The 16,846-nt window shown below is 38.1% G+C and overlaps 1 protein-coding gene across 1 annotated transcript in view; it reads right to left on the reverse strand.

The window, feature by feature from the left end:
- LOC106883837 (von Willebrand factor A domain-containing protein 7-like) overlaps window positions 1–16,846 on the reverse strand; it is a 129,828-nt gene that overhangs the window by 4,861 nt on the left and 108,121 nt on the right. Inside the window, exons 4-11 of the mRNA XM_052971995.1 lie at window positions 16,463–16,523; window positions 15,766–15,893; window positions 14,611–14,796; window positions 13,099–13,314; window positions 11,799–11,918; window positions 7,224–7,403; window positions 2,215–2,336; window positions 769–928 (exon numbers count right to left, since the gene is read on the reverse strand). Of these exons, the coding sequence (XP_052827955.1) occupies window positions 769–928; window positions 2,215–2,336; window positions 7,224–7,403; window positions 11,799–11,918; window positions 13,099–13,314; window positions 14,611–14,796; window positions 15,766–15,893; window positions 16,463–16,523 (1,173 nt within the window). The remainder of the gene's footprint in view (window positions 1–768; window positions 929–2,214; window positions 2,337–7,223; window positions 7,404–11,798; window positions 11,919–13,098; window positions 13,315–14,610; window positions 14,797–15,765; window positions 15,894–16,462; window positions 16,524–16,846) is intronic.

A 16,846-nucleotide genomic window follows, 5' to 3' on the forward strand; every position in this document is an offset into this window, starting at 1 on the left:
TGTATGTATAGAGAAAGAAAAAGATAAAGAGACCAACGGCAAAGTTAGAATTATATTTTATGTATAAAGTCTTACAGCTGTTTCAGGGAAAATTCAATGTATTCCTTCATCGGAGACGGTAATAGTAGAAGAATGGATTATTACATCTATAAGAGGAGATTTGTAGTAAGAAGTGAGAGCGATGCGTAGAAGAAAGAACAAAGATGAAAAAGTACTTGGAGTATAGTTCCATTCCAACAGTAAACAACCATGTAAAGAATCCTTGTGAGTATTTTCCGGAGATAATTGTAGTAGCAAAGGTGGATATATATCATATCGTATCCAGTGTACTCTGTGTGTTGTTTACTCAAAGGATAGTCCGAATCGAGTGAGAGATGTGTGTAGGATTAAGAGGTCAAGTCTTAAGACAGGAAGGAAGTGGGGAAGAAGTAATTCAAGTGAGAAATACGGTTGGTAGTAGTAAGCAGTCGTAAGGTCAGTATAACTGGGAGTGCTGATGGAAACTGCCCATATCCTACGTAAAATACTGTCTATGTAATCTCAAATTTTAAAACAAACTTAATTTTCTTACGTGTTCTTAAATATTCTCTAGAACAATACTAGGTACAAAACCAAATATATGACACCCTAGGCATAACACCAACATGAACTTCTAACTCGTTGTCTTTTGAGGTCTCTGGGTGAGACTTGGAGCCAACTTGTATAAATACAAAGCAAAAGTCAAACAATAAAAAGAAAAAGAAGTAAAATAAAAAGAAATATACATACCATCGGGATTATAGAAGCTTATGGAAAACGTGTCCCCAGCCGTGTCGATCGTGATTCGAAGGTCCCAGAGGTTCTTATCGACATAAATCTCCAAATAACTTTGATCCGCTGGGTGGAGTGTGGAACGCATGATTTCTACGGGATATTCAACTAAATTTTCCTGGGTAGATACGAATACAAATACACATTAGACAATGCATATGATAAGTAATACACATTCTCCTCCTCCTCTCCCCTTCCCCTCTACCTTCTCCTCATCCCTTTCATCATCATCATCATCATCATCATCATCATCATCATCATCATCATCATCATCATCACTACAACCACAACCACCATAACTATCATTATCAGCATCATCTTCATCTTCATGATCAGCTGACGATGACGATAATGAGATGATGCTGATGATGATGATCATTATCATCAACGTAACCATCATCGTTATCAGCAGCAGCAGCAGCAGCAGCTTTATGACCACATCATCATCATCATCATCATCATCATCATCATCATCATCATCATCTTCATGATCATGATGATGGTTGTCATCGCCGTCGTCGTCGTCGTCATCATCATCTCTCTAAACAGAACTTCTGCTAGACACGTCAAGTCTCTTCTCTTCTTACAAAACACGACTTTACCACACTCTTAACAATTTTCATTCTCCCTATTTTTGCTTCGTTTCTTCTGAAAGTCATTTGGTGTGCTCTGGCAGTATTTGCTATTGCTTTCGTTATTAATGCTGTTGCTTAGCTTCAAATCATTTCTAATCGATCAAAAGTCTTCCAACCAAGACCAACTAGTCTTTATTATGTATATCAAACTCAAATTCCGCCGAGGTCGACTTTGTCTTTCATCCTTTCGGAGTCAATAAATTAAGTACCAGTGAAAGACTGGGGTCGATGTAATCGACTAATCCCCTCCCCCAAATTTCATCCTTGTGCCTTTGGTAGAAAGGATTATGTATATCAAAACTCTGGCTAGCAAGCTGGCAGAATCGTTAGCACGCTGCTCAAAATGATTAGCAGCATTTGGTACGTTCTGAAACCAAATTCCGCCGAGATCGATTTTGCCATTCATCCTTTCGGTGTCGATAAATTAAGTACCAGTTAAACACTGGGGTCGATGGAATCTACTTAGTATTGTCACTTAGGCTGAAGGCAAGACATGGCTGAATGGTTAAGAAGTTCGCTTCGCTAGCACGTGGTTCCGGGTTCAATTCCTCAGCACGGTAGAGCCAGTGTCTTCTACTTTTGGCTTATTAGTAGATTAAAGCTTTTCAAATTGAATTTGTTAGACAAAAACTATAGATGTTTGATATGGTCTAGCGTCCTACCTAAGGGGACATTATTTTTATTTCTCCCGCGATTAACGTTACAGAAAACCAGAGATAAACCGTGTACGAAAACGAACATTATTTCACGTCAAAAATGAAGTACTTACTTCGAGTACAGTAAGGGTATTTTCCAACTGCTTCTCATTGGTCACATAAACTTGACTTCCTGTTTTATCTGCAAGCTGGTCGAATATTTTATACCAGCTGTCGATTTTATCGAAATCATAATCTAGGGAGGAAAAAAAGAACACATTTACAACACATATATGATTAAATAGTGATAAAAGCAGTTTTGATAAAAAAAAAAGTAATATTTATCACGTACTTAAAGTAGATATTGTGAAAAGAACGCAGCTTGAAAAATGGACAGAGTCAACAACTATTGAGAAGGTTGCAAGACGCAACGAAATTTTTAGAAAAATAAATAAGTAAATGAGTGGAAATTTTACCGGTGAGTGTGTTAAATTATAAGGCACTAAAACAGAATGACTCTCCCCAGACACAACAGTATATACACATACACACACACACGCACGCACGTATATATATATGTGTGTGTGTGTGTGTGTGTGTGTGTATGTGTGTATGTATACATATGTCATATATAATACATATATACATATACATATACATATATATATATATATATATATATATATATATATATATATGTATATGTATGTATATATGTATCGTATGTATATACATACACACGTTTGGTTTTACAAGCAAGAAAACGATATAAATAATTTTTTATTAGTTGAAATCGCTACAGAAGTGGCACACGGTATAATGGTTCGTGCCGATGAACTTGTCAAATATGATATACATTTGTGCCTTCGTACAAAACCCTTGACCCTTGGGATATTCCTATAACAATCTCAGTTAATTTTATATGTCCTGACTTGTCTGAAGAAGCGGTTGTACACTAAGAAAAACTCCAAGCCACCGAGGCACCCTAAATTGTATATGATGTTAGTCTCTCGTAGTATGAGAAAGACGGTTCTGCAATTTCTTGCTGAGCCTCAGCAAATGATTTGTTTTTTTTTATAGTGATCAATGTTTGTGCTGTACATCAGCGCCCTCACTCCATGAACTCGGCGTTGCTTGAACAGGTGTACAACACGTCAGATGTCGAAGTGATCGCAGAACAGCGTGAGATCAAAAGTTTTGCTCAAGAACAGAACGTACCGCCCGGTCCAGGAACTGAAACCTCGATCTCGCGATCGTGAGTGCAACACCCTCATCACTAGGTCATGTCCCCTGAATAAATCGTATATATGCATGATGTAACACTTGTGTTCACCAATAAAAAACTTGTCTGAAACAGCTGTAGTGAACCTCAATCCATCTGTTATATATATATATATATATATATATATATATATATATATATATATATATATATATATATATATATATATATATTGATGTGTACACACACACACACATGCACACACACATGCACACACACACATACGCAATATACTCGCACACATAAACATATTTGTTGACCCTGGGGCTATCAAGAATTATAAGGTTTTATATAAAATACTAAAAGTTTGAACATGTTTTATCAAAATAGTGTTTGTTTGTTTGCGCGCACACGTGTGTATTATAGAATATACGATCCATACGAATAAAGAATATATGCATGAAGTAATAGAGGCAGGTAGTTCATATTTCATGTCAAGTTTTGCTCGAGTTTAATAGGTCTATTTAAAAAATTATCTACGATGAATATAGGAACAAGGGCTTTATTTGTGACCAGAAATAATGGTGGCAGGTTTTGTCAAGTGTTAATTGTTTTCCGTCGGGAACACTTATATCAGAGATAATAATCAGTAAACGGAAGGTCCTAATTATGATAGTATAGCATTCAATTACGACTGAATAATTATCCACACTTATGTTGGATGATGCGTGGGACAACGGTATCTCGCGTCAAATAAGTCAATGAGCAATTGTTAGAATCGTTATTTTATCATTTCTTTCAAAGCACTCTACCCAGTCAACGATATAACAGCATTAATAATCACATAAGCACACATACACACAAACATACACAAACACTTATGTACACTCAAAGACGCACACACGTATGCACAGGCACACCCGAATATATAATGTCAACATCTACTTTCAGTAAGGAGTTGATTGCAACGATTGCAGGGGTTGGTTAATTATTGATGAAGATCTAAGCATTTAATATAATGTCCTGTTTCACTCACTTGACTGTTGCGCTCAAAATGACACCAACACTGCAAAATTATCTAATTATCTTCTTGTTCATATTTCCATACATGTCACTGACTCATACAGGTGCTACGACTTACAACTGGTGGCTGTTGCTAAACCAAGCAGTCAGTAGCAACTGCACCTTCACTTAAAGCTATTTACGTGCACACTGCCTTCTAAGAGCTGCGAATATAATCACAATAAAATAGTCGTGGATGCTGTATGTGGGAAGAAGAGCCGTATGGGTGTTGTGGAAGGATTCAGACCACCCCCAACTGACTAAAAGGTGGACTGACTCATTATTATAAAACAAAGAACTGTGTGCGATTGGCAGTTAGTGTTTGTTGGTAAGCAGTTCACTGTAAGTCTTGGATATAGAACGTTGAGTCTCGTGTGATAGTAATAGTAATGCATCATGTTTTTACTTTCTTCCCCACTGCTTTGTTATATTATATATTCAATACTATAATAAAATAAATAAATGCGCCCTTTTAAAGCCTAGCCAGGCTCATGGGTCCGGTTTCCCGGTTTCAATGGCGTATGTGTTCCCCAACTGGGCGAGACGCCAGTCCATCGCAGCGTTACTCATTTTTGCCAGCTGAGTGGACTGGAGCAACGTGAAATGAAGTGTTTTGCTCAAGAACACAACGCGTCGCCCGGTCCAGGAATCGAAACCACAATCTTACGATCATGATGCTGACACCTTAACCACTAAGCCACGCGCCTCCACATATTCAATACTAGGATATAAAAATAGGTCAGGATGTTACTGAAATAAATTACTTAGTAACAACTGAAACCGTATGATCAAATGTCGTTTGATAATCCTGATAAACACATCAAACCGAGCTTTTACTAAGAATCTATCGCATCCCAACTGAAGCAATCATTTTTAAAATGGGTGCTACCCTCTCTGAGCACATCAGGACTGATTAAAGGGTCATGTAATTGTAAATCTAGACGGGTGTTGTGCTTACTGTTAGGTTTTAGAATTTCTGTGATATAATATTATTTTCTTTACAATTTTCTATTTTATCCGCCTGAGTAATACTACCTGCAGAATAAACATATTTCACTGTTTGAACTGATATAAGATAGGTGGAGTGGGTTGGCTCAAAATATAAGGAGTAAAATTCAAAGTGGATGAGAATAACTGATTTAGATAATACACTGTTTCGCTTTTCGAACAATACATTTCTTTAGTCTATTTCTCTCACAATTGGACGAAATAATAAACACGCAAAAAAACAATAACAAAAAAAAAAACCCAGAAAAGCAAAAAAAGACATTCTGGAAGAAGACAGAAAAAATATTTGAGAGACAGAAGAGATATGTCTTATAAAGACAACGTAAAACATGAAATCAAAACTGGCAGAGTAGAGAGAATTCTGGTCTCGAATCATAGCTAGAGCGTTAAACTGTGTCCATGGCCAACTCTTACCACACGTTTACAAAACATTCCTAGTTGTACATATTTGGGACTTTGTGAAAGAGTTTAGTACATCAAAACAATGAGATGAGTATGTAATTAACGAGTATCTCCATAACTTGTTGTGCCGGTGTGTATCCATGGGTTAAATAAGAGAAAAGCAGATTCCACTAAACTGAATGGCCAAAAAGAACGGAAACTTTCGTGGTGCCTCGTCATCTTAAATCAATGTTATGGTAGGCATTAAAATATTAAGAGCCTTTTTATGTTGATGGAGTACGTATGTATGTATATCGCATTTAGTAAACAATACCATCGTTGCTTACAAGTTTCCAACTGGACAGTTATTGGTTTACTGAATTCCTAACGGCAAAAGTGACAAGAGAAAGTCGATGCATCTCGGGGAGAGCAAATTCTATGTCTATGTATTTTGTATTCGAAAGCAACGGTTTGTCGGTTTCTTTTTCTTCGCTGGCGTTAAGCAGTTTTCGGTGATATGTGTCGGTAAAAGATTTATGCACACCGAACCAGGTGTCTACCTTGGCGAAGGTAGACACTTACCTAGATCGGGAGGGGAGTAAGTGGGGGGAAGGGGTTAAACTCATTGCAGTAGACCTAGAAGAGATACGAACGAAACAGCACATCATTTGTGAGTTAGATGTTGTAGTGTGTAGGTGAATGAATGTTTAACCGCACACACACACGTGCGCGCGCACACGCACACACACGCGCACACACACACACACACACACACACACACAAACACAAACACATATCCGTACATTTATGCATGTACACACAAAAGTGAGTGAACAAATGAAAGAAAGTGGCACTCAGTACATTTAGTTGGAGTTATATGTGCTATAGTTCAATGTTGGGCCGACATGAGCAAACAGGGAATTCCGCCGAGTTGCTTATGTGGATGAATAAATGGAGGAAAAGATGTTTAATGTGGAACCTCGGAAGGAGGTACGCTATAAGAGGCGGAAGTGGGAGAGGTGTGTGTGTCAGTTAGGCCTGGTTGGCGAGAGTTGGTAGTCATGTAGATGAGTTAAACAAGGGATATAGTTACGGTACAAGAAACAGAGAGCGAGAGAGAGAGAGTGAGAGATAGATAGATAGATAGATAGATAGATAGATAGAGAGAGAGAGAGAGAGAGAGAGAGAGAGAGAGAGAGAGAGAGAGAGAGAGAGAGAGAGAGGAAACAGTGTGTCAGTGTGGTTAGAAGTTGCAGTGTTTGGATGATTGACAATCAACTGAATGGCAATATATGGGATTCGAATTTGGATGATAATGTGTGTGTGTGTGTGTGTGTGTAATTGCAACGACAGCATTGTGCACAAAACATGAGCAGAACTACCAGCATGGGTGTTAATTGATCTGAATAGAAACTAAATGAAATGAGAAATCTAATGATTATGATAATAATAATAATTACTATTACAAACCAATTGTATCTGAAGCCTCTCGCCTTCTTCTGTCTTTTCCACAACCACGAGAAAGAATTGGTGTGATTCTAATACGTTTCTTTATGGCTTTCGTTAGTACACTTTCAAACTTGGCTGGTTCCTTGGGTGGAGCGTCGGTAAAGAGATACACCTGCGATTCCGGAGTCGCCCGTTCGATTGCTAAAAGAGAGCAACAAATGATAATAATAATAATAATAATAATAATAATAATAATAATAATAACAACAACAACCCCAAAATGGGGCAGTAATTCAAAAGATAGTGCTCATGGGAGCTGTCCATATCCTACGTAAAATACTGTCTATGCTACTGAAAAGGCGTGAGCATCCAGAGAATCTATCGTACAAATGACCATGAAGGATTTTTTCCACGGACCCTACACTTATCTTCACTTGGGCTAGTTCCCGAATAGTTATGCGTTGATCCTCCAAAATGGCGACTTCCACTTTATGGATGGTGTGGTCATCAATGGCGGAATGTGATCGTCCAGGTATAGAAGCAGTTTCCACCGATGTCCGACCACATTTGAACTGACGATGTCCGTGCTTGACTACGTCGTGTGATGGTGCATTGTCACCATAAACTTCTTTCATCTCATCGAAAGTCTCTTTTGGTGTACGACCTTTCAAGTATAAGAACCTGATCACTGATCTGCATTCAACAGCCTCCATTATAACACCTTAGTCTACTTCAGCAGCCGTAAAAGACAAATGAATGCTATTGGAAAGCTACAATCTACAATGTGACAAGTAGAGACATATATGATTATGCCTGTACAAGTTCCGTTTCCCACAATAACCGAAAATGGGTCAGGGGAAATCTTTAATGAATGCCCCTCGTATCTCTCTGTATAATACATACGTTCGTACGTACGTACTTATCTACTTACATACATGTATACATACATATATGCATACATGCAATTTCATTATAACATTCGTTTTGACTGGGACTACAAAAGTTAGGCGAATCTTAATCTGTCTGTCTGTAAATGTTCTGTTGTTATTCTTGAACTTTTAAAACAACCTCTCTCTCTCTCTCTCTCTCACATACACACACACACACACACACACACACACACACACACACACACACACACACACACACACACACACACACACACACACACACAATCAAGGAAATGTTAAGTGATGTAATGACACACTTAAAAATATTTGAAACATAATGTCTAATTTCTAAATCAGATAATCCTTGTCTTAACACAGGTACAACACTAGAAATTAGGGGGCCGGGGGACTGACTATTGTATCAATCCTTGTATTTGACTGTGCTGGATTGTGCAATAAAAACACGCAATAAATATAAGACTGTTGAAGAAATAATAATTACAATTATTTCTTATATAGACAAAAGGTCAGGCAATAACTGCTTCTGGGTGGGAACAGTAAGCTTAAAACGACTCCAAACTGAAAGCATAAAATGACGTAAATAAATGTAGGTTGAGTAAATTGGAAGCCATTTTACGATCACTTCATCTGCTAGAAATAGCGCCCAAATTTCCTTTAAATATATAGTATTAGATATGACTAACCCATGTTATAAACACACACACACACACACACACACACACACACACACACACACACATACACGCCACGCACGCACACTACATACATACATACATACATACATTCAAACACATAAATATATGCTTTTCAAGGCGTTGCTCAACATGGCCGCAGTCCAACGATTGAAACAAGTAAAGGATAAAAGCACAAAGATACCGCACTCAATACACCAATCTGTGGCGCATACATACATGCACTTACCTCATAAACTCACATCGTATTTATTAACACACACGCATGTATATGAACACTTGTCCTTGGGAGTGGTTTAAATCTAGTTAAGTACAAAGGAAACAAAACCAAATTATATATACTACGGCCACCACCAACTAACAACATTACTGAAGCCTTAGTTTCAATATTCAGGTGACACCATTGACCCTGTCGACAATGAGGGCACCAATTCCTTATCTTTTAATCTCCACTTTACATTCATAATATAAATTACAGACCATCCTTATTTCTACTTAATTCTTGACAAATATACACCTCAATTAAAAAACAATATGCATCTTGTCGTACAAATAATATTCGTTTTCATTTTTTTGTTTTTGCTCTTCTTCCTGCGTGTGGATCTGATTGTTGTTGATCATGTGATTGACCGAATATAGTCAAACGATGCAATTGAAACTGACATCATTCTATCAATTTTATGGGGGCGTTCCATTCCTCTTGTATATTTTATATTAGTAGTATTAACTACGTGTGGAGGCGCAATGGCCCAGTGGTTAGGGCAGCGGACTCGCGGTCATAGGATCGCGGTTTCGATTCCCAGACCGGGCGTTGTGAGTGTTTATTGAGCGAAAACATCTAAAGCTCCACGAGGCTCCGGCAGGGGATGGTGGCGAGCCCTGCTGTACTCTTTCACCACAACTTTCTCTCACTCTTACTTCCTGTTTCTGTTGTGCCTGTAATTCAAAGGGTCAGCCTTGTCAATCTGTGTCACGCTGAATATCTCCGAGAACTACGTTAAGGGTACACGTGTCTGTGGAGTGCTCAGCCACTTGCACGTTAATTTCACGAGCAGGCTGTTCCGTTGATCGGATCAACTGGAACCCTCGATGTCGTAAGCAAGGGAGTGCCAACAAACAAAAAACAATCACTAGCTAGTTTGGCGATGGGTAGTCACCTGGTTGTCTCAAATCACAATCTCATAAGCCAAGAAGTGTAGATTTTCTCTATTGCTTTCTCTTGATTTTTCAGTCAGTGATAATTCTCTCTGTTGCTTGAATTTTTCGTTGAATTCCCTGAACGGAGTTGACTCTTGTTTCATTTGTAGTCTGTATTTTAAGATGATAGGTGATACGAACATCGTCTTTTGTAGAGCTGGACTAGGTATTTTGGGTACAGTACCTGCCTTTCATCATCTCTGAGCTAAGATCTTTGTGGTCTTTGTTTTGGACCGAGTTACATCCACTCCCTTTCTATCTCTCTGTCTTGCCGTCAGAAATACTGCGACTCAGTGATTGACGCGTTGGAAACCTTTCGCATAGCACGTAATGTTTTGTTAGTTGCGATATAAAATAAATAATTTCCACTGCTCCTGAGGGACAGATCAGTCCTTCAGATATGAACGATGAAACTGGAAATTTGGAAATTGAAGACTCTTAACTGAGATCTAACATACACTCAAGTATGCCCCTCCCTACTCGCACGCACACACACACACACACACACACACACACACACACACACACACACACACACACACACACACACACACACACACACACACACACACATTCTATTTTTAATCGGCCGAGAATTCCGAGCATGACACTTATCAAACTTGATAAGTACCATTGACGAAACTCTCGGCTCTTAAGTCACTTTTATAGCTTCTGCCGATTATATATGGTTGCTCAAATTACTATACTAATTTTTTTACTGTTCTTGTTTACTCCAACTCCAACTCTTATTTTGAAGTTACATTTGAAGTCCCTGAGTAACCCGTTGGTTTTTCGTGAATCTACTTTACTTAACCTTCTGTCGATTCTCTTTTAATATAGCTATGGTCGGGTGTTGCACAGTGTTGATACTGTGGTTGCTATCAATACTGGTACAGTTATTATTGCTAAGTAACTGTGGCTGCGAACGTTACTATGCTTAGTATTAACATGTTTGTTAGTGTTACTGTGGTTGTTGTTATTATTGATACTGATATTACTGTGGTTAGTGACACAGTAACTAGTGTTACTGTTGCTAGTGTAGTGGCAATATATGTTGATATGGCTGCGTGTATATTATTACAAGAGTTCATATAGAGATATAGATTGAATTCAAGAACTATATATTTGCTACATAAAAATACATTATATTTACTGGTCGATGATGATACATAATCAAAATGTAGAATCTAGTTGAATGAAGTAATCTATGCAAGGAAGTTCAGAGATAGGAAATATAGAAATAACAGCTAAATGGTAGCTTTCAGCGATTCAAGTTAAAAGTGGGGTGATAATGGGGTAGCGATTTATGTAAAAAGTAGGGCGATAATGGAGTAGCGATTCATGAAAAACAACAAAATAATGGGCTCATTAGGTTAAGTTTTATTTGTGAAATACAGTTGCTTTGAATTTGCTTCAGAAAGTGGTCTATGTTTGTGGTTAGTTGGGTGTGGGGGCGCTAGGAATGTGACTTGGGTGTCAAGGGGGCAGCAGCCTGAAAAAGTTTGACAACCACTGAAATAGCTAATGTTACTCCGATGTGGTTGGTGTTAGAGTGGTTATTGTTACGGTGGCTGTTCATATTGTGTTTAGTGTTAGTATAATTGTAGTTATAGCGTTTGGTATTCTTGTAGTTGGCGACAAAGTGACTTGTGTTACTATATTTGATGTTACTCTAATGTTATTGTTGTTGGTGTTACAGTAGCTGGGGACACCGTAGCTGGTCATTTTGATATTTGTGTCATTGTATTTGATATTGCTGTAGTTACTACTGTTAGAAATATAACTACACAACTGACCTTTCTCCAATCCACTGAGAGCATACTCCTCACAGTCTCCTCCGTTGGCCGCCTGTATGTTACGCAGCCAGTCTATCATCTCGTCGGCGTCGTTCGTTTGCCTGACTTCTGTCATACGTTCTGTGAAAGAGAGGAAAGAATAATTGTAACACTAGTTAAATGAAACAAACCTGTAACGTGCTGTGAAACATAACAAAATGGCAATGGTACTGTTAGTATAACATTTGACAGAAGAATCGTCATATTTTAAGGTACCTATTTAATAAATATGTTGCTTGGTGAGGTAAAATATACAAAAACTAATTTTGTAAGAACCATCTGTGTGAATGTATGTATATATGAATTTGTGTACAAGTGCGCACACACAGACACACACACATACACACACACACACGCACACACACACACATATCCACATACACACACACATATACATATATATGGATGTCTAAGCTATGGGGAAGATATGGCGACTCATCTTCAAGGATGGCAGAGAATGCGTGTATTAGTTAACAACTTACCTAATATCTGGTATGAAACCTATAGGAAAGATTGGCTGTAATGGATCTATGATAGTGTACTATGTATATATGTGTGTGTGTGTGTGTGTGTGTATGTGTGTGTGTGTGAAGGCGCATGGCTCAGTGTTTAGAGCGTCAAGCTTACGATCGTGAGGTTGTGAGTTCGAATCCCGAACCGAGCTGCATGTTGTGTTCTTGAGGAGGACACTTTATTTCACATTGCTCCTGTTCACTCAGCTGTAGAAATAAGTTGCGACTCCATGAATTTTTCTCTCTCCTTCTTAAATCTCGCTAGTTGTTTGGAGACAAGAGCTGTTCTACTTTCTGGTCTCTACGTGTCTTGAGGATCGAGGAACGTTCGCACGTTCCGTGTTCCAATGGTCAATTTAATTAATTCACTTTCTGTTGTTCGACCGCTTGAATAGACGCGGCTTACCAGCCAGGATTCTGTGCTGACATCCGATTCTTTATCCAACGTGTTTCTCCATGTTTTTCCTAGCCCATTCTTACTAATTTTGACAGCAATTTCGAGGGGAGGAGTCAGTTGAATACATCAACGCCAGTCCTTGATTGATACCTATTTTATCGACCTCGAGGAATGAAAGGCGAAATTTAACCCCGGTGGAATTTAAAGTCAGAACGTAACGAATCGGAAGATATGCCGCAGGGAATTTTATCCAATGCGCTTACGATTCTGCCAACTTGTTACCCTCAGCTGTAGACTCCTGGTTTAATATAGCTTTAGTTTTTATTAAGACAGATCGTAAAAAATGACTCACCTGGATCACTGAAAGTCGACAGAATAAATGATGTTGGTGCATTCCTCTTGCCTTTTGTTTTTTCGACAATCTGCACAGTCTTGTCTTTTACAGCAACAATTTCTTCTTTCATCGAACCGGTGCTATCGATGACAAAAACTAGGGAACTGCGAGTGAGTCGAATGTTAAACAACCCTTGGATCTGTTTATGAGTCATGTTCTTAAATATTCCATGTTCTGGAAACATCGGAAAAAGACAAAACAAAACAGAAAGCATCAGTATTATCGTTATCACCATGATCATCAGCATCATTATAATCGTGATCAAGATCAATCATTTCCTCGCCGTCGGCACTACCGTCATCATCATCATCATCATCTCTCACACACACAGAGGGAGAGGGAGGGAGAGAGAGAGAGAGAGAGAGAGAGAGAGAGAGAGAGAGAGAGAGAGAGACAGAGAGGGACAGTGGGAGAGAATATGAATAACTTGCAGTTGCTTCAGTTATGTCACCTTACATCTTTTCTGAATTCGAACTCACCTGGGATGTATTTTACTTTATGTCCAACCAGACCGCATTGAGATCGATGGAATAACTGGTTCCAAATTTTGACTTGAAGCCAGTAATTTTTAGATGGAATTCTGTCGACTCCAGTACTTGACTGGTCCATATTTTATCGATATCAAAAGGTTGAAGTGCAAATTTGGCCTCGACGGGATTTGAACTCTGAACGTACGCAAAGAGCCAGAACAAATACCAGTAGGCATGTTCTCCAAAGCTCCCATGATTCAGCCAGTTCACCGCTTAAGAGATGGAATGCGTACCAGATAAGTATAAAAGTAGATTAAACGGAATACAACACCTGTCTTTACTATGAATTTACAGCCGTGTATCAAAGTTAGAAATCAACGTCATTGTTTGGATTACACACACACACACACACACACACACACACACACACACACACACACACACACACACACACACTCCCCCACACAGAGTCTAATACTATTCTCTCTATACACCCTTCTCTGTGTTTTGTTTATTACCACTTCTTTCGAAGTTTTCAAATTATTTCAAATTATTATTCTGTATCTCAGAAGAGCCTTTATGCCGTTGATAATAAACACATGCACTGGTTATATTTCACTTCTTTATTTTTATGCCTCCTGCAGCAAACTTGGAGTGAAGCAGGCATTTCATTGATAAGGTCACGAATGGTACCGAGACGACTTTAACAAACCTAGCTGTTTAATTGATCAAACAACTGAGTAATTAATTGGCTAAATGGTTAACCAATAGATTAAGAAAAATAAGTAAGCGAAACAGAACCAGAGCGTGTGTTTATTATTGACCGTCCCGAGAAACAACAAAATTAGTACATGAGTTCACATCATGTGTTTCAACACTTGGGTTTACATAAAAAATCTTGTAAACTAAATATAAGAATGAACTAAAATGATACGTAAACGTATATAGAATATGTTTGGCTCGAATCCATTTGGTTTAACAAAACAGATGTGGTACTAACTTTCGTGAGTAAAAAACTTCTCTGTTGCTTTAATTGCTGCCCATGCTGCAGCGCGATGAAGATAGTGATGTGGTGACAATAAGGGATTGCTGGAATCTTTGTTTATTCCACCAGATGGCGTTTCTTTCCGGCTTTCATCGAATTTTCCACCATGACTGCATTTACCTTCATTTGGATTTTTTTGCACTGTGGAAACAAAAGGAAAAAAATTATACAATATATATGTATGTATGTATGTATGTATTTATGTATGTATGTATGTATGCATGCATGTATGTATGTATGTATGTATGTATGTATGCATGTATATGTGTATGTATGCATATATGTGTGGAGGCGCAATGGCCTAGTGGTTAGGGCAGTGGACTCGCGGTCATAGGATCGCGGTTTCGATTCCCAGACCGGGCGTTGTGAGTGTTTATTGAGTGAAAACACCTAAAGCTCCACGAGGCTCCGGCAGGGGATGGTGGCTAACCCTGCTGTACTCTTCCACCACAACTTTCTCTCACTCTTACTTCCTGTTTCTGTTGTGCCTGTAATTCAAAGGGTCAGCCTTGTCACACTGTGTCACGCTGAATATCCCCGAGAACTACGTTAAGGGTACACGTGTCTGTGGAGTGCTCAGCCACTTGCACGTTAATTTCACGAGCAGGCTGTTCCCGTTGATTGGATCAACTGCAACCCTCGTCGTCGTAAGCGACGGAGTGCCAACAACAACAACAGATGATATCCAGCCTGCACATCTTTAACCCGGTTTTATAGTACAAAAAAAAAAAAAAAAAAGATTGAAAATAAAAATAAAAGCGGGAAGAGGTTTCCAGACGGCTGCAATTTTGTGGGGAGAAGAATCATGTAATAAACAAATGAATAAATAAATAAATAAATAAATAAATAAATAAAATCAAGGTCTTCATCGTGAGATATGGAAGGAGGATGGTGAAAGGAAGAGAGCGTGATAAAACTCGTGAGACTGAACGGGAAAGGTATGCAGTTAATTTGTCCAGACGAGCAGAAGCTGTTGTAGTAGTGGTGCAGTAGAGGAGGTAGAGGAACAGAACAACATATTCCTGAACGAAAAACTGAAGTGTGTTATGGAATGAAACAATTTAGTCTTTTAGAAAAGTAAAAAAAAACAAACAAAAAAGAAAAAATTACCATTAACTTTTTTGCCATTCCAGTAAACAGGACGGTTCCACCGTGGTTTCTTAGTGTCTTGGCCACTTCGATAACCACTTGTGAGGATGTTTCTTACGATGATGTTATTTCGGCATGTTCCAGTAATTCTGTGTTGGTAAATAGAAATTAAACACGTCTAAGAGAGTACGTAACGCTGATCATTATATATTATTTTTCTATTTTCTATGTATCTTTTACTTGTTTTAGTTATTAGATTGCGACTATGCTGGGGCGCTGTCTTGAAGAATTTTTAGTCGAATGACACAGACACATACTACTCTTTCCTCCCACACACTCAACTCTCACTCATAAGTAAACTACGGAAGTTTAATTCCTTTGGTTACAGGAAATAATGTCGTGCTGATAACGGCTAATGAGACAGAAATACATGTCCTTGACTATTTTCTTATCTCCATACTTCCTTTTCCCAAAAAGCATGCTTGATATTTTTCGAACTTACAGAAGATTATATCCCCTTCTCAAATGGAGGTGATCTTAATTGTCATTTGGTAATTACACAATCCTGTGGAGGCGGAGATAATTTTGATAAATCAAGAACTTATGCAGTACGGCAATATTTTATAAAAAAGCACGTTTATAATCTGTCCCCATTTATCTCGTGCTCTCAATTTCTCTCTCTTTCTCGAAGAAAACACACATGCACATACATACTTACGAGCAGTTTTTACATGTATCCTGAAATGTGTCTGCGACATAAAACTCTCGTTCTTCCATGCCTTTGAAAATAAGAAAAAAGAAAAAGAAAGAAAATCAATTGAGTTACTTTTATGCGAATAATGATGTATTAGAATAATACTTGATAAATGGAATCAACGCAGAAATACATATAAAGAAAGAAAACTGCTTTTCTAGAATGTCCTATATATATATATATATATGATTATATATAAAGGGCATTAAATATATCCATGAAGAAACGATGAATTTTTTCATTACGAAATTTTTCGTTATTTTTTCATTAAGAGGTTTTTTTCACGCTGACTACTTGATAAATTCTTATAAAGAATTTATCCTATATTATATTATATATTATATAATA

The sequence above is a fragment of the Octopus bimaculoides genome, chromosome 11 (assembly GCF_001194135.2).
Source record: "Octopus bimaculoides isolate UCB-OBI-ISO-001 chromosome 11, ASM119413v2, whole genome shotgun sequence".
Classification (NCBI taxonomy): domain Eukaryota; kingdom Metazoa; phylum Mollusca; class Cephalopoda; order Octopoda; family Octopodidae; genus Octopus; species Octopus bimaculoides.